The sequence below is a fragment of the Limulus polyphemus genome, unplaced genomic scaffold, assembly GCF_000517525.1.
Source record: "Limulus polyphemus unplaced genomic scaffold, Limulus_polyphemus-2.1.2 Scaffold909, whole genome shotgun sequence".
In the NCBI taxonomy this organism is placed as follows: Eukaryota; Metazoa; Arthropoda; class Merostomata; order Xiphosura; family Limulidae; genus Limulus; species Limulus polyphemus.
In genome coordinates this window covers 218339-241086 of record NW_013666519.1, presented here as the reverse complement: position 1 = coordinate 241086, position 22748 = coordinate 218339, and the positions used below count along the sequence as shown (strand labels likewise).

The 22748-nt window shown below is 31.3% G+C and overlaps 1 protein-coding gene across 8 annotated transcripts in view; it reads right to left on the bottom strand.

The window, feature by feature from the left end:
* LOC106461176 overlaps positions 1–22748 on the bottom strand; it is a 72133-nt gene that overhangs the window by 19472 nt on the left and 29913 nt on the right. For 6 of the 8 annotated variants that reach the window (XM_022388040.1, XM_022388042.1, XM_022388038.1 and 3 more), the window contains exons 9-14: positions 16383–16492; positions 15559–15959; positions 9461–9556; positions 9058–9168; positions 7761–7890; positions 3877–3910 (exon numbers count right to left, since the gene is read on the bottom strand). In XM_022388040.1, coding sequence (XP_022243748.1) covers positions 3879–3910; positions 7761–7890; positions 9058–9168; positions 9461–9556; positions 15559–15959; positions 16383–16492 — 880 coding nt within the window. In that variant the 3' untranslated portion in view covers positions 3877–3878. Of the gene's footprint in view, positions 1–164; positions 529–1315; positions 3911–7760; positions 7891–9057; positions 9169–9460; positions 9557–15558; positions 15960–16382; positions 16493–22748 lie in introns of those variants that run through there. The other 2 variants (XM_022388044.1, XM_013920971.2) reach the window with 2 other exon arrangements.

Below are 22748 nucleotides of genomic sequence, written 5' to 3'. Positions count from 1 at the left end.
TTATTTACATGTCTAACATTACAATCAAAGCCACTAGACACTAACCTAAAGCATACTAATTGGACCCTTCCTCAATTATTCTTTCAATAAATAATGTTATTTCTAATCAATTATTTAACTGAAAACTATGAGTAACAGAAAGCACATTGCTCATCTGATACCTTATAGATGTTTACTATTAACAAGTACAAGAAATCCAACAGAGTGCAGACACATAACCTTTGTGTGTAGTATAGCATGAGGGTATACCTTCTTATATTAATATAGTATTATTCTATACTTATCGGTTATTTCTGAGCATGTGCAGTTTTCACACATCATGGTTAACAAAGTTGATTTCATTCCAGTCATTTTTGTTAATTTATCATTTTATTGAGGTCACACTTGTTCTTCCCATGGGTGGTATGGCTGTAATGCTGCACATCATCTGTCCTTCAATGATAGGTAAGGTGATATATCAAGGTTATAATAACCTCTCTTATGTTTCAAAGGGACTGACCAACAGTGACAATATGTGGTGCATGCTTCCTGAAAACAGTGTTATAAAATTTGGTATATAATACTATGATCTTCTAGTTTATGTTCTCTCTCTTCAGTTCAAGCCCTCAATTTGGTAAGTGAAGTTGAAGTCCTTTCTTCATAAATAGTAATACTCTCCTAGAGTTTAATCTGTAACATTAACTAATTCTTTCTAAACATCTTTTAAGTTCTTAAGAGAGTTTGGAGAGGTAACTGTAAAGTTATTGTCCTTCATTCTATACTCACATTATTTTGTTTGTGTTTGTGAGTTTGAATGAAAATGTTTCATTGAATTTTTGTACATTTGTGATCAGGCTCTTTTTTTTCTCAAACTCGATCAAAGTAAGATAACTCAGAATTACCCATCATTCTAAGGGAAATCCATTTCAGCTGATTTCCATAATTGAAAGCCAAAAGAGTTTACGTCTACATATGACTGACATTACTACTTTATAGCCATTTGAGCTTCATATTAATGTCCTTAATTCATAATATAATTCCAGTATAGTTATATAATCCACCCCTCATATGAAAAGCAAGAAACTTTCAAATTTTTATTTGATATCAAAATCTATCATAAGATCAAGTTACACGAAGCATTAACAAAACTTAGGTAAAAAATGTATTACAAAACATCACAGCTGTACCAAGGTTTTTTTACTTCTTTGTTGAATTTTCAGCTAAGGCTTGATTTGGTTTGTTTTAAATTTTGCACAAAGCTACACAAGGGCTATCTGTGCTAGCCGTACCTAATTTAGCAGTGATAGACTACAGGGAATGCAGCTAGTCAACATTATCCAGCTCTTGAGCTACTCTTTACCAACAAATAGTAGGATTTACCATAACATTATAATTACCCTGACACTTGAAAGGGAAAGCATGTTGGACAACAGGTTTTGATGCTGGGACCCACAGATTGCAAATGAATTGCCCAATACACTAGATGATACCAGGCCCCTGCCTCAGTAAAGTATTGACAATGAATTCAATAACCTGTTATAAGTACATTTTCAGCCTGTAATGCATTGTTATGGATTATTCTAAATCAGAGTAAACTGTAGTTACTTAGCTGCAAAGGTGATATCAAACAGTAGAATAATTCTCATATTAGTGATCTGAAATACAGGGGTGTATGAGATAAACAGTACAAATAACTTTTTTATGTTTAGATGTTAATGTTTATGTTAATGGAAGGAATAATATTAGTTACTTTTCATTGTTTCGCACCTACATTAGTACTCTTTTACTTTTTAAATCGAAAGTAAATTTCAGTTTATAAATTTTAATAAATATGTAAATGATGTATCAAACATGATTTTCCTTTAAGTACTTGTTGAAACCAATATCAAAAACAAGTCAGAAAATGTCTTCATACAAGCTTTATCAACACTGAGGTTTTAGTTTAATTTTTATCTTGCTAATTCTGCACATGCGCATTAAGCAATCTGTTTGGCATACACTTAATTATATTAATTTCAAGACTTAAATTTTTAAAAAGTAAGGAATAATCACAACAATTATTTTACAGGACAAGACAAAGAAAAGAACTGTGACAAGTAACATAACGTGTTATCTTTTTTTATCAAATAATATGTAAGGGCATTATGTTACTCTTTTTTTTCAGTAACATGCTTAACACTATTCACCTTGATCAAAAAGTTTTATCAAAGGATTGAAGAACATTAATGTTCATTCTAAATATTTGCTGTACAATACAATTTTGTTCATTACTCTCCAGCCTTATAGCTAGGAAGCTTAATTAAATATGTACGGGTTGCAGGTTCAAAACTCATTGCCGATTATACTCACCTTTTCAGCTATGGGATGTAATAATGTGATGAGTAATGGTAAAGAGTAGCCCAAAAGTACACAGTGGGTTATGTTGCCTAGCTGCCTTTCCTTTAGTCTGCTACTTCAAACTTAAGAACAGCTAGAGCAGGTGGCCCTTGAGAAGCTCCAGACAGAATTAAACAATCATGCCTACCTTCAGCTTACAAAGCAAATCATCTTATTTCAGCTTCAACTTTGCATTACTAGTATCCATAAATAGATACAATTAACAGAGATCAAGAAACCATAATAATACTGCTGAAAAAAAAAATCATTCCTCCTCTGATATATCACTTTAATGTAGTTTATTTTCACTTGAGACCTAATGTTTCATTCTCTATTAAAGTTGCTGAAAGATATTTGTACATTAATTTGATCAGAAAATTAATGGTTGTTCTTATACTACTTGTAATTAAAAGTTCACAATGTGAACTTGGTATTATCAAATCAGCCTCCCTTGAGTTAAAAGCTTCTTATACAACAGTTCTAACCCATCAGGTATATTCAGTAATGTTATTTCACACCATAAATATATTTCCTGCTAAATTTAGTAACATGAAAGTCATATCAGTTATTGCAACCTTTCAACCTAGCTTTTAAACTGGTATGATTTCTATGATAAATTTTTGTAGTTTTGTCCATTAGGACTTTAATAACAGACTGTTGTGAAGCACAAAGATACACAATGGGCTATCTGTATTCTACCTACTGTGGGTATCGAAACCCAACTTTTAGTGTTATAAGCCTTCAGATTTACCACTGAGCCACCAGAAGGCTATAATAAAAGACCTGTTAATCAAGAAAACACAGGAGCATTATTTTTAGCTTGTTTTTCATACTTGGCATGGAACACTAGAACTGTGTAAAATTTACAATTACTTATTAAAAAGATATTGTACTTAAAAATTTTAATAACATTATCTGAAAGATAATACTTTGGCTTGCATCCCATTTTATTACCCAATTATATGTAGCTTGATCATGGCAAGATTACTATAGTATATAATCAAAACAGCACTATATTTGCAATCAAATAAAGTTTCTTCAAAAATCAGAATGAAAGAACTGCAGTCAGTTGTGAAGTGATGAACTTTCAGTATGGTCAAAACACAAGTCAACTAAAGCAATATGTTTTATATATTTCAAATATACTGAAGTCATATAGAATTTCAATGTGGTGTTAAAACTACAAAATACTATTGGTCTCTTTTTCAACCTTATGTACATTAGCTAAAGACTGAGTAGGGAAATCACAAAACATAAACAAATGTTGTAATTATACTATTAGTGTTTAAGTCAGAAGTCTTAAATAGGTAGCATATGTGATCACTACAATTATTTATTTGTAAATTCTACAAAGCATTATAAATAAATATATTTTTAACAACTATTTCCAGTACATGAAATGTTCAACATAAAATAGAATCTGAACTGAATAACATATTTAATATTTACTTAATGTTGTAAAAAAAAAATTATTTCCACATATTAAACAAAAAGTAAATCAAAGAGTACTTATAATTTCACCTTCAGTATTTCCATTTCATGGCAATTGGATCACCTACAAAATAATGAGTTGGAATTAATCTAGTGAAAATTTCAAAATACCATATGAAGTACAGAGAAAGGAATGGATATAATGTTATATATATCTGGAATACAAAATACAAATTATGTTTAACATCAAACACTATTCAACCCCCCTAAAAAAGATGTTGCCTTCACTTATATGTCTTTTAATAGTCAACTTTTTTTTTGTCATTCAAGATCCCTACAAAAAAATAACAAAACATTTCATTGTAACAATGTAAATAACTGAAACAATAAATATTAAGCAGGAAAAACCAATGAAGCCACAATTTTACCATTAGCCACATTAGGTGTGCATTAAATTCCTGCTTTTTAATTTTCCAATTATCGAAATTTTAAATGATAGCACAATAATGGTAAATTTTTGGATAGTCTCAATTCTATTTTAGAACCAATAACACTTTTGGATTAGTTTAATTCTTAACGTACAACATCTGTATGTCAATACATCATTTATCTTATTACGTGGATGTAAATAAACAATATACTGATTCCAACAGTTATAAGACAATCAAAAATTATCCAAATACAATTTATCATAAGCCAAAATAAGATATCTAGTATAACATTTAACACAATAATTCTGTTTTTTTATTAGATTCTTTTTCAATGAAACATAGGTCATGATATGAAAGTACATGTAAAGCATGAACAACAGTGACAAAAAGAATACATATATATTTTTATACAGAAATGCCAGCAATACTGTTCACAAAATGAATACAAGAAGGAAAATCCCCAACCAGATAGAATAATTCAGAAGAGATCACACTACATAAAAACATAGGATAAAATGAATCCAAGAAATGCCAATCAATCAGTCTACTCTCTAACACTTACACATTAAAAATAGTCATCAACAGCCTGACATCTGAGCATGTTAGTAATCAACCACGTAAATAGGTAGACTTTAGAAGTATACACTTAACAATGGATCATCTTCAAACAAAACAAGGGAGGACAAACTGCCCCTATGCCTTGATAAGTCATTTAACTCAATAAAAATCAATGCAATCATACAAACTCTACAATGACTAAGATAAACACACAATACATCAATATTATAACTGAAATATATACAGGTGGAACAACAACATTCAAATACATAAAAGTCAGTGGTAAGATCAGAGGAGTAAAAGAAGGTGAAACTATCTCTCTAAAACTATTAATAAATAAATAAACTTAGTAATCCAAAAACTGTTTAATCTTGAAGTCTAAGTTCAAGGGAGGTCCAGTTCAATCTATACTTTGATCAACACGTGTTATTGAGTTATTCTTCACCTATCCAGTGTATAGGTTTTTCTCATAGTGATTACAAAGCATGTTTACACCAACAGTATGTTTGATATTCTGTGCATGTCTACAAGTTTTCTACCAGTTTCAATGAAACGATAAAGGAGTTACTGTTCATAGTGAGACTAAACCATCTTTGACCTTAAGATATTGTTCTGATCTGAAATGATGCCAAAGAACTGAAAACTATGATGACTAAGCTAAATCTATAAAGTGGGAATGGGAAATTGAAGATGAACCTGTATAAGACTAAAACAATGTTTATCAAATAGCACCATTTCCAAGATGAACCAGTACAGCTACTTAGTCAACTTGTGAAAATGGATTCAAACCATTTAAAAAAGTGAAATGACATATAATAACTGGAAGGAGTACCATTGGGAAGCTGAAAACATCTCCAATAGCAAATTGCCTATGTGTTTATATGCAAAGTTTACACTCAACTTGTAACACCAGCAATTACATATAGCAGCAAAACCTGGTCCTTGACAAAGAGAATGGAGTAGAAACTTGCCAAAATACAACACAAAGAATTTTAGAAAGAAACTGTTTTGGTATCAGCAGAAGAGACAAGAAATGACTGTATCAGAGAGGAAACTAAATTTAAAACATCTTACCATCAAACTGAGGAGAAGAATGTAAGTGGAATTAGGTAGGACATTTGGTATACATTTAATGACTGAAATACTCATAAATTTTATTCTTTCATAATTAGTAGGGAATATATTTTTATTCAGATAGGCGTATTCACGTAATATATTTCTAAATTTCTATGCAGTTTGTGCATATAATTAATCATCATTGTTGACTGGATGTGTCAAAGTCGTATAAACACATTCTAATTCTTCTGCACAGGAAAAGGCTACATACTGCAATCTTTATTCTTACGTCTTAACCCTCAACTGGTAAAGTAAAATATTAGTATCATGAGTGGTATTGTGGGTCAAAATGCCTTATGTATAATAACTTAAAGAATATTATATTTATAATACTGTGGGGTTCAGAATGAACCACAAATGACAAACAAATGATTACAATATTAAGAAAGAAAACTGCAGTAGCACATCCACTCTGCTTAAGAACTGACTGAGGATAGAGTACAGACCTATAGGGATACAACAGAACATATGTGGAATGGTAAAGAGTCCTGTGAACATGAATTGCAAACACAAAAAAAATGTCGAAGTCTGCAAACACCAAAACTGTCTTAGGAGAAAGGTGATATAGGGAGCATGACACCAAAGGTTCAAAGGGTGGATGCAATAAGACATGGAGAACCACTGTGATATCCCAATTAGGAACCTAGAAAGGATATTGAGGACGGATAACCTGAAGAGATTTCAGAAGCAAGGACAAAACCTGGGGACTCAAAAACTTTGTCTCCCAAAAAAAAACAAAAAAATTGCTGACAGAGCTGCCTTATACAGAGAAACAGACAAAAGTGCCAAACCTTTGTCGATTAACCATGTCAGAAATTGAGAAACATGCGGCACAGTGAGACGAGAAGAATTAAAACCATGTCCAAGAAACCACTGACGATAAGTAAACTATTTCCATTGATAAATGTACAATGAAAAATGCCAAATGGACCATGTCTATAAAGGTGCCACTCAAGAGGTCAATCCCTGACTTTGTGCAATGGCTTGCAAAAAAGCCAGGCATGAAGCTGAGAATCTAAATATGGGTTCTCCAAGCAATGTAAAACTAAGGCATGCTTATCTGATAAATGGGGAGAACAAGGCATGGCAGCACCCTCTCTTAATTGGTCAGCAATGTCTGGGAAAGGTGGAAAGACTAGGTAATCAACTAAATGACTCTCCTCTCAACAAAGAAGGAGGAGAGTTGTAAGCTAAAGGAGGAATGCTCAAAACATTATAAGCCAGATATACTAGTTGCAGAAATGAGGCAGGATGTCTGTCCAAGACTTGTGATTAGCTGTCTGAGTAATTTTGCACCAGTCCACCCTTGATCCCCTGCAAGCTCAGCCTCTGAGCCAAAAGGAGAAGAAATATCAGACCTCATGTAAAACTTCACCTCTCTGCATATGATGGATTGGATGTCCTCTGTGGAAAGACCCCCCCCCTGACACGTGGGTAATTCGAGGCACCGGAGGTGTCAAAGTAGGAGCACTAGGAGACTCCATATCAGAGAAGTGAAGTTGTGAATTCAAATCAGAAACATCACAAGATGGGATAGGAGGCGATTTGATGTAGGTGGAGAGAATCACAAGATTGAACTAGCTTTGGGCAATATAGTGGGATATAAAGGCTGGAGCAAGCAAGGTAATATTCATACCAATGCTTAAATGGGCAGAGAAGAGAAAATTTCATCGGTATAAAGCTACAGTGTAGAGAAGAGATAAGTGTGTTTTGGAATTTAAGGCATTAGTATATATTAACTTTTTGTTTTTATAAATGAAATATTTATGTCACAAATCTTTATTAACATAAACTTAAACATCCATATTTTAACCCACACATACATAATTTCAGCTAAACTATTAAGACAATGTATGGTACATTACATACCTGAACAACCCTCAAGAAATAGTGGCAGCTGAGTAGACCTAGAGGTGAGAATAATATCTTGTTCCCAAGTGACATTTGTGTATGACACTATGCAACACACTGGAGGTTTGCCAGTGCATTCTCTGTTACTCTGAAAAAAAAAGTTAAATTAGACAATACACCTTGTTAACAACTAGAAATATACTGTACTTGCTACAGTAAGGCAGAACTTGGAAACAGACTTTATAGAAAAGAAAAAAAAATATGAAATTACCTTGTGTTCTTTTCTTGATTGTAAAAACTGAGCTTACTTTTTACAGAGGGCCAAGTGTATTAAATGTTGTTAGTGTTTACTTATCATATTTCTTAACACATCATATATCCAAGTTCACTACTGTATACAGCCTAGAATTTCAAACCATTTGCATTTGTCTTGAAGATCAAAAACATTATTCTCATAAACTGATTTGTCCACTGTACTATGCAAAGTCAGTTTTGGTTTAGTTATGACAATGAAGATAAAGTACAGGGCTAGTATATTCAAAAGTTAATTAAAACTTGCAAATGATATTTTCTGGTCTCGAATTTGGACATTTTACAACAGAAAAGTCCAAACAACTTAATTTTAGAAAAAACTGTATGAAAAACCCTATTAATGCTGAATGGCATTTTAAAAGAACTTCAAATAATACTAAAGAATACTTGTTAGAAAACATTTGCCCCTTTATTATCTTTGATTCCTTAAACTTGTTTTTTCAAGAAATATCAGGATATAAACACGAATACCTCACAATGATTATACAAACTTTACACATCAGATTTTAGTAGAAATTCAAAAATCTGTACTAAATATAAAAGTTAATGCTTCTAACAGTCCACCCTTTCTGTGTTATGACAGCTAATTTTAATAACAAATTGGTAAACAATGATTTGTAAGTGTAATAAAGTGGCTTATTTTGAGAGGAATATACCACGTGTTTCGACAGAATATTATTTGGCCTTCTTCAGGTACAACAACAAAATTAAATAAAACATACATGATTAATGAATGGTTATAATGGTTAATGACATAACTAAGGTGAAATCTTGAACATTTGGATCATATTTGTAGAAATTAAAAAACAGTTTCATCCTTTGTATCATTGGTAATTCTTTCTTTTTCTCCATTTTTTCTTCTTAGTTGTAGAGTTAAGAGTAGATTGTATCCTTTCTAATTAAATTTATGCATATATTTATAGACTAATCAATATAACTTAACATTACTAGGTATATATTCAATGTAGCCTAACAGATAAAAATATAAAAATTAAATACCAACCAAAATATTCGTTGACTGATACGTTTCTGCTTCATCAGAGTCTATATTATGAGAAATCCTTGGAAAGAGGAAATTTTCTTCACTGACAGGCTCAACCTCAGACAACTCTGGCTGAAAATTTGAACAAATAATTACAAATTTACACAATATATTTTTATTTTTGGTTAGGCCTAAAAGTTTACCAACAATTTAGATGTTGATTCAGGATGTAGAAAAAACTACAAATATCTATACACAATTAATAATGATTAAATATAAATTATAGTTTGTTTCAGTAAATATGCATTCTTAAGTGTAGTTTAAGGTTTTTTTTTGTAATTTCTTAGACATGTATACAATAATGTTAATCATATTTTTTTAATATATCACAAATAAACTGATATAATGTATAACAAAAACTAACCCAGCTGTCAAAACCAGATTTTAAATGCTGATCTTTAATTGGTGTACTGGTGCTTTTCACAAAATTGTAGTTTGGTGTGGTTTTATTTTCTGACACCTAAAATTTAAGAAAGATTAATTACAACAATATAATCTGAAAAAAAAACCAGACATTCATTATTACCGCTGGTAATGCTTTTACAAGTACTCATATTACATTATTTTCTAATAACCTGTTTCATTTAACTCATCTGGTTGACTACATACAATTTATGCTATGGTTTTTGTTTGATATTAAGTAGAAAGCCATTCATTGGGCTATCTGTGCTCTGTCCACCACAGGGAATCAAAACTCAGATTTTAATAGTTTAAGTTGGTAAACTTACTGTACTTGTGCTATGGAATAATAGGTTAAAAATCATGTATTTAAATTTTATAAACATAAAACATTAACTGAATAGTATTGAATCTAAGTGATGGTTTTTCCCCTTCATGATGTATCGGGGTGAAACTACATAACAGTGCTCAATAAATAACAAATATAAGAAAAGAATCGTCTTAATGTCCATTACAAATAGTAAAAATACATAACAAAAATTCTAATAATTAAAGTTATATAGCTGTAAAATGTAGGACGTCCATTATTCAGCAGCTAGCACTTTCTCCAACTTACTAAATTAACAAATCTTATATAACAAAACAAAATAGTCATTCAAAAGTAAAGCTGTTGAAGGTATTGAAACAAGGTTCTGTCATAAAAACTATTCATTTCTTGGAACTTATGTGTTACTAATATTCTGTTATAGTTGTAATTCAGTACTTTAGCCCATTAATATAAGAAACAATTTATCACAATATGTAATATCTGAAACCTGATTTTGTATTTTCACTATACAGGCCAATTTACATCTTTCCCAAATCAGTCAATACATTGAAGCACTGTAATGAACACCTTGACGGAGAAACATTAACACTGATCAGAAGCATCACTAGACACTAGCACACAGAGCCTGTGCTTTGAATCCCCATTTGGTGTCTTGAAAAATCAGAATAGAAACCATGATGGATATCATACTGAAAGGCCGAATATTCCCACACCCATGGGTCCAAACCTCAAGTCTTTTAAGTACCTAGTGTTGCCTCTGACTCTGATGTTGTCTCAAATACTTTGGTAGTGTTTGCTTATATATTAACTATTCTGTCTTTACTTTGATCAAAATGTTAGAACATTCTTTTTCGTATCATCATATAAAATTCCCAAAATACGTAACTCTGGGGATAAACCACATTTACTGGTACTTAATTTAACCCACTGTAGTTTTGCTCTATTTTAGTCATTGTGTTTTAACAGAAAAACAAAATGAACTTCAATTTAATGCATATTTGTCTCCAATAGGTATTGGATAGTTAAGTATGAATCTTTCGAAAACCAGAAATCTTGGAAAGGAAAAAATATATATTTGTAATGATCAATACTGCTTCTAACAGCAAAAAAAGAAAACATTTGATAAACAAAAATGACCTTCAATTCTCTGAAAAACAGAGGCTTTCAATATTTGTGTTAATTTCTTCTATAACTGCATGTACATTACTAGTTAATATTGATGATATTAAAGTCAACATTTTAGAACTGTAATAAGTTCACTAATGTGCTTTTCTTTATATCATTTGGAGCTATTTCCACTTGTCTTATGCCCTCTACTGTTAGAACATCTAGTCCAATCACCACTTTTTATACTTATTTATACTATATTTTGTCGATATCTTCATCATCTTTAGTTAATCTTATAAGCTACCAGTATGGGTAGAAAATCAAATGATGCAAAATCAGAAGTATCACTTTTAATTTCATTTTGATTATAAAATGTTAATTTCCAATATGATACTTCTTCATCAGTAAATTAGTATCCATACACTGGAGGTAGGAAAGAAAGAAGAACAGAGGTTCCTGCCACTCCTGGGAAAAAAGGAAACAGATGTAATTTATATTGGACTTCAACACTGTAGTATGGAATTCAAGAAAATAAATAACCATTTCCAACATCACAAGTTCACACAGAGGAGCTTTGAACATGACAAAAATAACAATGGCCAACAAGTCATTTTCATGAGATATAATAATAGGTGGGCTAGATAGCTCTGATTCCAATTTTGTGTTTGGTTTTCCTCTAGCACATTCAGTTTTCGTGATGAAACCAATCAAATTTGAAAGGTTATTGCCTTAATTATAATTTAAGCTGCTGTACATTTCTTTTTTCATAAGAATGTACTGCATAAATTTAATCAAGTATATAGTGTGTATAATGTTAGACGAAATTATACTGAAAAATTAATAAAGTTGTTACATTAACTAGCCTAATGTGTGATTATGACCTAAATTGTGCTGAAATTAACACCAGTAATATTTCGATACCAAAAGGGCTAGAAGAAAACTAGAAACAGATTTTGAATCAGCACACAAAACTGGTCTAGAAAAGTGTGTTTACATCTTTGATGTGAGAAAAAAAAAAGTTTGATTTTGTCGACCAGCGTAATGTGAAAGTACTTCCATATGTTTGTTTTTTCAAAGATCTTCAAGGAAATTTTTAGAAACTGCAGCCAAAGACAACACAAGATGCCATACGAACAAATAAATGTCTGCAGAAATTACAAGCTATATGTAATCACAAAAGCACAACCATCACTGAATACAAAGAACAAACTGCATCTGTAAGGTTTTCACTTTGTAGGAAACGGGTTAAAACACTCTCAAAAGTAAAGTGATTTTAAGAAACAAAGTGTGGTACAGCATCCCATAGGTTCTCTCCTCTATCTCTATATGGAGCTGGGTTAGGTCGTCTTTGCCATTGAGATGAATACAGCCACGGATCTAATGCTCTCTGTGGGTCATATTCAGCAATTGGTGGTATATGAAGATGTATTCTTTCAGGTCAGTAAGCCTTACCTTGGGATCTGTTTTGGCAATCTGACTGTATTCTCTTCATAAGACAGAAGCCTCATTAACAGTAATGTTTTTGAAATGGTTACTTAACTTCTCTTCAAGATCATTCAGAACTTTGTTCTTGTCACTTTCAAACTCAGTACATACCTATGGGACATCTAGCATACCTCTCATCTTTCCTTTAGATATTTTGTGTAGTGGTTCTCAGATGGTATTCTATGATCAACTATACCAGTAACTTATTGTTGAAAGGACAATGAGGATCTAGACATCATGTCCAGTAGGGCAAGTAGAAACTGTGCTGTCAGCTTGACCTAGAAGTGGACATTAGTTTCAAAAACTCCTTAGCTTTGGGTTTTGTGTCAGTGTTGATCTGATCACAGCAGTTAGGGTTCAGCACCTGTTGCAGGTGAAGAGATGTGCCTTGGAAACCTCCAGAAAAGTTAAGGTATAACCAACCCATCTGGTGTCCACAATTTCAGTGTGCTATTCTTTCTGCTTCAGTTTCTTTATAGATGATGACTCTACACTACTTGAATAATGCCACATCTTACACCTCAGCTTATGCTAAGAATTATTATTCTGAAAGTCACCACTAAAGAATGATCACATATTCATGCAATCAAACATCTTTGCCCCAATTCTAAAAACATGCAAAAATCTATTAGCTGAGTGGCTTGCCTTACAGAAAGAGTGGTAATATTGTTCTATAGGTCATTCATATACAAGTTGTTGTGTTGTGTAGTAAGGCAGAAAGCCACTACAAATGATTTAACCAATCAATGTTTCAAAAGCTCTTTGGCAAAGATAATCAGATTTTTTTCTTGTTTTTCCACAATAAACCTTACAATCTTTCTTATAAACTCTTAATAAGAGCCATTCATACTCCTGAGCAATTATTAACTTCATACATTGGAGAACATTGACAGTCCTAGTGAAAACACAGAGTGCTGATACCATAACAATGATGAAAACATAGTTTTGAAAAATCAGTTCCAATGACCAAAATGATTGTGATGATGATTAATAAGTGGGAGCAGGAAAAAAACCTCTGAAATATCTATTTTAGAAATCAATTATCTCCAAAAGGAGTTCTAACATTACCAAACACGTTCAATCTCCAAATAACAAGCCATTCAAAAATTACACTCTGATCCCTTGTATACTTCAAAAAAGAAAACTTAGTCTGGAACCATAGCTTCCTTTATACCTTTTACAGCCAAAATTAAAAGATCTACCTGATGTACAAGTGTTGAAAAAAGGAGGAGGAAGATTGCAATACTCATTGAGTTCTAGATACTCCCAGAAAGCTGCTAAATCCTAACATCCTTTCAAAGATCCACAAACTTACAAATATTCCATCTAGAGGTTCCATAAAATTTGTGACCATAGGAGTAGTGAAAAAAGTATTGTCTCATGATGGAGTTATCTCTGAAGAAAACTTTGCATCTTACCAAATAATTGGCCTCAATACAAAAAGGTCTGAATTTTACCCTACTGAGAACAAAACTAGATTAAACATAAGAGCTGCTAAACATGGGAGAGAGTGCTACTGTTGAAGTATAATGAAGCAATAAACTAACCTTTAGTTCTAATACATTAGTAACACGTGCAAACACATCAACATATAACACAATGAAAGGAAGTACTCTGTCATAATTAAATGTAAACTTGATAAATCCGATAAACAGAGTACAAGTTTACTTTTACATCAACATATAGTTCTCAGAGAAAAGCATTGAAAAATGAAACCCATTACAACATAGCACAGAGACTCAGAATATAACCAAGGATACAAAATACAGCTTCAGAAAACACCATTGTTGAGCAACTTGTTTTCTTGCTGGGATAGTACATCTTTTTTTTTACAAATTATGAAATATAATGATTTCTCAATGAAATTTCTTCAGATATTTCAATTGCTAAAATAACATACTGTAACTATTATGCTTGGAATCATACATTCTAAGGTTTATAATTCGAGTTCAGGCTAGTGTTCCAGCCCACCATTTTTTACTTTGTCTCAAAAAAACTGCCATTAATATAAGATACTAAACTATAATATTTTGAAATATTCATAAACACATACATAGATAATTCTTCTGGATTAAAAAAAAAGAGAAAGACTGACAATTACAAACGAAGACTAATGTTTTTAATGAAAGTTTTTTATATAGGCATACATACCCCCCCCCCCCCCCAAATTATCCATAGCATAATTAACATATTCTTAGGCTCTCTGCAACGTTTAACCATGCACGTTACATAATATTTGCTTTTCTTTTTGTTAGAATACAGCAATTTTAAAGTACGGTCTTTTATTTAAAACATTTATGCACATCATGGAAGTGAATGAGAGTCATTGCTGAGATTGCCTGCAGTATGAAATAAAATTTGGCTCTTGCTCATTTAATTTGTTTTAAGTTTGTCCTCATAAGATACCTAGAAATTACTTTGAAAACTAAGCTTACTCTTAATATTGCATTATTCTTGTGGGCTTAAGGAAATCCATGTTCAACATACTTTTTCATCTCTAGAAAGATTTAGGGTTATAATTATTTTAAAAAGATAAAGATAAAATATTCCAAAACTCTAGGATATATGTGGTATTAAGTACAGGTTAATTTAGGTTAACACAGTATATCTGTTGCAAAGAATTAGCTGTGTGGTGAATACATACTTTTCTAATCATTTTTCTTGTTAATGTTATCAGATATATCTTTGTATACATGATATTTCAACTAAAGAATTTCTGTTTTGTGTTTACCTCTACATTATAGATAAGCAACCTGACATTCTCAGGTATACAAAACTTACACCAGGCCTTAAACAGAAAATAAAAATAAAAAACAATAAATCCATATACATCTAATCAAACTTAAGTTGGATTGGTTTATAATGGCTTTCCCTTAATGTATCCAAGTTTCTGTTATACAATTTTGATAATTCTGTTATATACTCCAAGCAACTTGAAGACTTGCAAATAAAATAACTAATCCTTCATAATTTCAAAAGTACTAGTATGTTTCAGATAGCAGATATCAGGTTCAATTCTTTTACTGTCAAACATATAAATGATTAGTAATAACTGAATATAACAGTGTACAAAGACAATGTAGTGTATGTGTTAAATGCAATGTGTAATACCTTAAAAGAGTACATTAATTTCTTCTCCTCACCTTTGGTACTTTTACAGTGTTCCTTTCTGGTTTAACTTTTCTTTTTTTTATGGTTTCTGTTTCTTTTCTCGAGGTTTGCAAAGCATTCTTTATTTTTTGTTTTGCAAAGTTTTTCCCACTCTGTCTCAATTTAATTTTTGCAAAGGTTCTAGACCTCATATTTGAGTCTCGATGTTTACTATTTTTCTTTGAAGTTCTTTCCTGCTTTTCTCGTGGTTGAGGTTTATTATTCTTGAAATTTTGAACAAGTGTTTTACTATGAGTATAATAAATCTCGCTGTCTGCCTGTTGTTTTGATGATCTTATCACTGGTTTTGTTTTCCCAGAGCTATCTGTTGACACAACATGACTACCAAGCACACTGTTGTGAGAAGTATCTTGCTGTGGATGTGTAGATGTGACTAGAAACACATAAAAGTGCAGTTGTATGGTAAATGTAAAAATGTATTTCTATTTACGAATTATATTACAATATCTTAAAATATTCTGTTTGCTAGATTATCACTAGAAGAAATAGTGTACTGTAATGAAAGAAAACTAACTATTCACAATATTTGTATTTTATATGTAGATCACTTACATTTAGTGTACTAATATTTTAATATGAAATTTCTACTATTTTGTGTTTATTACATAGTATTTAGTCAAAAATACATATATTTTTTGCAAAAAATATAATAGCAGCACTAGTTAATTTACCTGTCTTCAAAGGAAGGGTGGCATTACACCTAGAAATAAATACAACCAAAAATAACTTAAGAAAAATGTTCTATCAATATGATTTTACAGGTTGGTATAAATCTTAATTTTATGTAACTGTTTACCTTGTTCTTTAATATCTTCTGTAAACACACAGTCATCATACAACAGTGAAGTCTGTTTTGGCTCCCTTGCTCTTTGTGTTTGTCCATCAACTGAATTTTGTTTTGAAGGCCTGTAAAGTAGGTTTGTATTCAATGTGTGTATTAAATACGAGACAGAAGTAACACAAATCTAATATTGCATGTTGGAAAGCAGTGACATTTGTGTGCAGTATTTATAGATATTGCTTGTATTAGTAAAACTTTTATTTTATTTAAGCACTGTCTCATAAATGAGACAAAAATGTTGTATAAGAGTAGGTTTTTTTTTCCAGTAAATTAAAATAAATTACAGTGTTAGCATAAAAATGAGAGATTGACCAGGATATAATAAATTCATCAGATAACATGTTGTTAAGTACATTTATGTGCTAATTTCTTTCAACAGTTTTTCAAAATTATTTTTGCTTAAGAAGGAAAAGATTGTTAGAGACAGGAAGTATAGAGATTATTTGAGACAATGTAATTTAAAACTTAATTGGTTGAATTTTGCAAGGAAGACAAAACTAAACAGTTAAGAGAGAAAAAAAAATGTAGCATTGTATTCTCAATACTATTCCATAAATAAAACAGCTACTGTACAGAGAATTATAGAAACAGTCATAGATATTTGAGAAAATGGGCATATATCAGAGGTAAAGAATTTGTTACAGAAAGCTCAGACTTTAATAAATGGGTTAACCATCTACATATGTGCTCATTCAATCTGTCCGACCTTTTATTCATTAAACTATACATACTATAACTCTGAATGTACTATGTGTATCTTCACAAAATTTGGCAAGCTTTTAGTAAACATTACAAGTCTATTGTACTCAAATAATCAATTTTTTTTTAAATAAAGTATTGTTTCTAAAGATATGTCTGTGAATTTACATAGCCTTTACTGAGTCAGTCCAAATGAAAGGTGATTTTCACAAGCAGTGTGTAACCTGCATGATCTCTGCATTTGTGGGTATAACTGTGCTAGCTTTACTTTTTTTTCACTAAGATGGTTGTCTAAATAAAAATTTATGTAGCTGTCAAATAAGCATTTTAGAACACAAAAATATATCATTCACTAGAATAGAATGTCCCAAAACTAATGTAATTTATACTGCTTTCTGAGTAAGCTATGAATAGATTTAAAAAAAGGTTTTAGACACTTGGAGCACTAGATTAGGTACATTCACAAACTATGAATTCTATTGACGTTTCTCCTAGTAAATGAAAGGAAAAGTCATAAGGTTTACATAGAAGAGTATCTGCTCTTTCTATTGGTTTCAAACATGTCCATTGGCAATACAGGTAATTAGATAATGATCCTGACAGACAGTTAGAAATGGTAGGAGCTTCTCTGGTGGTTTGACAAATTTATTGATATCTTAGGAAAGCAGGAGATTCAAATTTTATATTCTTACTTGTAATTATATATAGTTTGTGTTTCTAATTGGTTGAAACTGTAGTATTCAATACATGAAATACAAAGGGGAGAATTTCAAAGCATAGATGCACCATGTGATACACACAAGTGAACATTGAGAATTCGTTTTTATAATTCTTTTGAAATTAAACTTAGATAATATAAAAATATGAATTAAAAGCTAGATTTTTATGCCAAGTTTATTGACGTACATTTATAATAAAGTTATTTAATTAAATTTTGAATGTAACTCTGTAAAAGGTCATGACATGTGCACTCTGACTGTATACATGTTATATGTATCATATCATGTTTTCTACCTATTTTAGTGATAGACATTTTTTAAATTTATCAGTTATTTAGTTTTCATGCTGTAACACATAGTCCAGTTAAAATTACAGTGTTCTAGTTGCTTCATTTCTTTCTTCTCTACATTAGGTGGTGTCTCTTCTGCCCAAGACAGTATTGTAGCCATGGATTCATGATCGGAAAACCGAAGTCTAATAACGAGGATGAAGACAGTTGATAAATTTCAAAACATTTAGGAGGTTGGAATGTTTCAAAGTACACTTACTCCATTTTCATCGAAATCTAAAAATCATATTACAAAGATAAGTATTAACTAAAACTATAATATCATTATTCCTAGTTTACTTATCTATTAAGAGAAATGGTAAATGGAAGGATAAAAACAAAAAGGAGTACAGACATACTGCAAAACAGTTGAGTTTTAAGTTTGTAAATTTAGAATAATTTTAGATCTAAAGAACTTTGAACCACCAGCCAATTTGCACACCGTCCCAAAATTTCCTCCTGTTATCTTCCTCCCTTTTATGGGTTCACAATCCCTTCAAATTAAAAAAACAACTCTCCTCTCTAATTAAAAAACTTCTACACTCAAATTCAGTTCAAACTAATATACAGATCTAGCCTTCACATTAAAAACTTATTTCAATACAAACGTTTGCATTCATGGCTCGTGTATAAATATATGTGTGTTGTGACTGTTGGCAAAACAAGACACCACTTGAAAACTAGAATCCATGAATGTGTAGGAGTAGCTAATAGAACCGACTGTCCACTACTTAAAAACCCAGCCACTCATCCATTTGTCCACATTCTGAAACCATGGGTCACAATATTTCATATAATGATTTCTCCATCATTACCATAGGATTTTAAGACCTTGAACTCTACATTAAAGAAAGTTTACTAGTTAAAGACTGTCTGATTCTTAATGACTCAGAAATTTGTTGTTTAGGAAATTGCATGTAATCTGCATTAAAAAAACCAGTCAGACAGCCATTATTTAACATGTGTTTATACAGAATGGTAATTTGTTTGTGTAAAATAGAATAATTCGAACAAAGATTAAAAATTCTGTTTAATAATGATTTGACCAGATTATGTTTGAAGAAGCTGGGGATAAAATTATTAAAATTGGTGTAGAAGCCAGTAAAAGTTATTTTATGATAAAACAAAGGTATAAAAGTGTTTACTTTCTTTGGTAATCCTGATGTCTAGGAAAGCCAATGAATCATTTTCCTCAAGTTTGGATGTGAACTTGATATTGGGATGTTGGAAATTAAGGTAATAAAGGAACTTAAAAACGTGACTCGATTGTAAAAACAGCAAGAAAGTGTCATCAATATAGCATTTGTAAAGAACAGGTTTGAATTCACGTGAACAGTTTTCTAGCCATTTGTGTCCATGATAGCACAGAAAACTACAGATATAGCTCTATCATCCTACCTATCCATTATGCATTGCTGAACTACAAGCTATTAAAATTCTGTCCAGAAACAAAGACATTGTTGTCACTAAAGCAGACAAACATAATGGTATTGTCATTATGAAAAAAGTTGATTATATTGATAAAATAAACCCTAGCTCAGTGACCCTTGTAAATTCAAAAACTAGATACCAACTTGTTATACCTAACTTTTAAGAGAGAAGATAAGATCCAACATTTTATCAAGACCCTTGAAAGCCAAAATATTATCTCTGAAATGACTTTCAACAAATTGCCCCATGTGGCACTAAACCCGGTAATTGCAGGAGCCTACAGCTGAGAGAATAGGGTGAAGAAGGTATCTAGTTTTGTGCACTTTGGGTTGGCCATACAGAATACTGTAAAGTCATGTTCATTGGCAAAATGAAATGCCTCTTAAAAACTAGTCTGTGAACACTTAAGAGAATCTAACAAAACCAACTGTCCAATACTTAAACCCAGCCACTCATCCATTCATTCACATTATGAAACCATGGGTCCCAAAATTTCTTATAATGATTTCTCTGTCATTACCACAGGATTTTCAGGCCTTGAACTCTACATTAAAGAACGTTTACTCATAGCTAAGGACCACCCAACTGTTAACAACTCACAAAGCTCTTGAGATCTAAAATTATTCGTTTTGCACACTTAAAACTCAACTGTTTTGCAATACGTCTATAATCCTTTGTTTTGTTTTTTATCATTGCGTTTACCATTTCTCTTAACAGCTAGTTAAATTGGCAATTATGATATTATAGTTTTAGTTAATACTTATCTTTGTAACACAAATTTCAGATTTCACTGAAGAAAAAAAAGAGTGTATTCCAAAATGTTCGACCCTTGTAAATAAAATGATTTGTCTTTCATCAACCATCTTCTTCTTCATTAACCCTTTCGCGGCAGGCTTGGTATAATATACACGAGTTACGTACTTAAATTATAACTTTTAATGCAGTAAATGTATCTTCACAAAATTTGGTAGACTTTTAGTAAAGATTACAAGTCTTTCGTACACAAAAAATCAGATTTTTTTAATGAAATATCTTATTATAGATTTGTTTGTGAAAATATCAAGTCTGTTTCATTACCATTTCAAGTGTGAAGTGATTTTCATATTACAACTAAAAACTATTGTTCATCCCAACAACCTCAAATATTGTTTTTGTAATCTCTAAAACCTCCTAAATACATTTCAAATGTTTGTTTTCACTAAAACTTTATATTTTTTCTGTTAATTTCTCTACTCTAACTCTATGGGGTTAATTTGACCGGCCTCATAACCACCATAAAAAAATTAGGAAATAAACTTAAATTATGCTTTTTTCATTTTAGAATGACTACAGATTGTAACACATAAACACAAATGTTTAGTCTAAATAGCTTAAATCTCATAACATTATATGTTTATATGTAATTATTATATTTATTATATTGACCTTCCAGCAATGCCTGGCTAACAATACAGAAGTTACAATGATGCAGAGCACATGCACTCATGATACCGTATCCAATAATATAAAACTGACCTTTAGTCTTTAAAAAGTGACCTGTCTTGGCTGCATTTTAGTGGACTAGCATTTTGTAAAATACAATCTCATAAAGTAAAGTAAACAGTTATCTCTTCTAGTTATGATGATTGTACTCATTTCTGTTTGTCATAGGTTGCTAAGCCTTATGAAGTTTTACCCGTGGAGGATGTGAAAAGAAATTTTTTTTATGTTTTACATGTACATTTTAAATAACCAAAAAAATCAGAAATTACTGTATCGATACTATAGAATTTCACTATAATTTATCAAGTGTAGTAACTAAGCTGTATTTGGGTCTAAAAAAAATAGGAAATTTTGAGGTCACTAAAGACTTACCTTATTCTTTGAAATCTTGTGTGAAAAGAACGAGATTAACACAATAACACATCAAAATGGATGAGAAAAACCACAAGGGGGACATTCCTAACTTTCAATTGGTTATTCATGTCATATATAAAAGTACATGTATATAAAGGAGCATTTCCAAAAAGAGAAAGAGGTAGGCGGGGGAGCCACTGTGTTTGATTCAGTACATGAGCGATATCTTAGCAAATAGAAAATATATGAGGTTCTTATTTTATATTCTAGCTTTTCAATATCAGTAGTTTGAGTTCCTAATTCGTACAAAACTGTATATTTTGTATTTTGACATCACAAACATCTAATTTGAACCAGTGCTACATTCAACACACCAGCATGCCACACAGAATCAATGTTTAGCTGTTTTTTTTAATATTTACTTTTAAATTAAGAAATTAACTAACATATAATACTAAAATTTGAATTATAATCTACAATTTGATACCAAACTTATTGACATAAATTCATAAAATAGTAGTTCAATAAAATTTTGAATGCAAGTCAACAAACGCAATGACATGGCCTTTGCCACGTGACCCATTGCGATGAGGTTAATAGTACTGTAGTCATATATATATACACACACACACAGTACTGTGTAAAAGTGTTAGGAGAAGAGAATATTTTGTCATTCTTTCCATTTTATGGAGCTAATTCTTCAATGCCATTACAGAATGTAAATTTCAACACTATGGTAATGCTTCACTGATCCCTGTTGACAATTGAATGAGCCAGGGTGAAAATACTTATCATTCTTTAGAATTCCCATATACTTGTACCAAAGGCATGTGTCATAAGAGTTCTGCTTGAATGAACATACTGATCAGATTTCGGGTCTGAAATAACTGTCATGGTACCCCATGCAGTGTCTTAACTATATAGAAAGGAGCTAGCATATGGTATCGGTATATGGTAGAAGATATCAATTTAATAGCACTCCACAAATAAACCTTCATAAAAACAGTGTTTAATACTATATATTAAGTTTTCTTGTCATGCCATGGTCCAAAAAGCATAGAGAATTGTCAATAGAGCAGAGAGTTTGTATAAAAGCTTTACATGATGCTGGTTGGACTCTCCGACAAATTGCTGTAGACTTGAAATACTCCCCAAACACTGTCAAGTACACACTAGATCATGATACCGAGACAGGTAAATTTGAAAATAGGAAAGAAATACTGCCACTGATCTCAAGCATAGATATAGATATAGGACCATGTACCAAATGACAGAAAAGCATCCAAATCTACAATATCAAGAAAGTC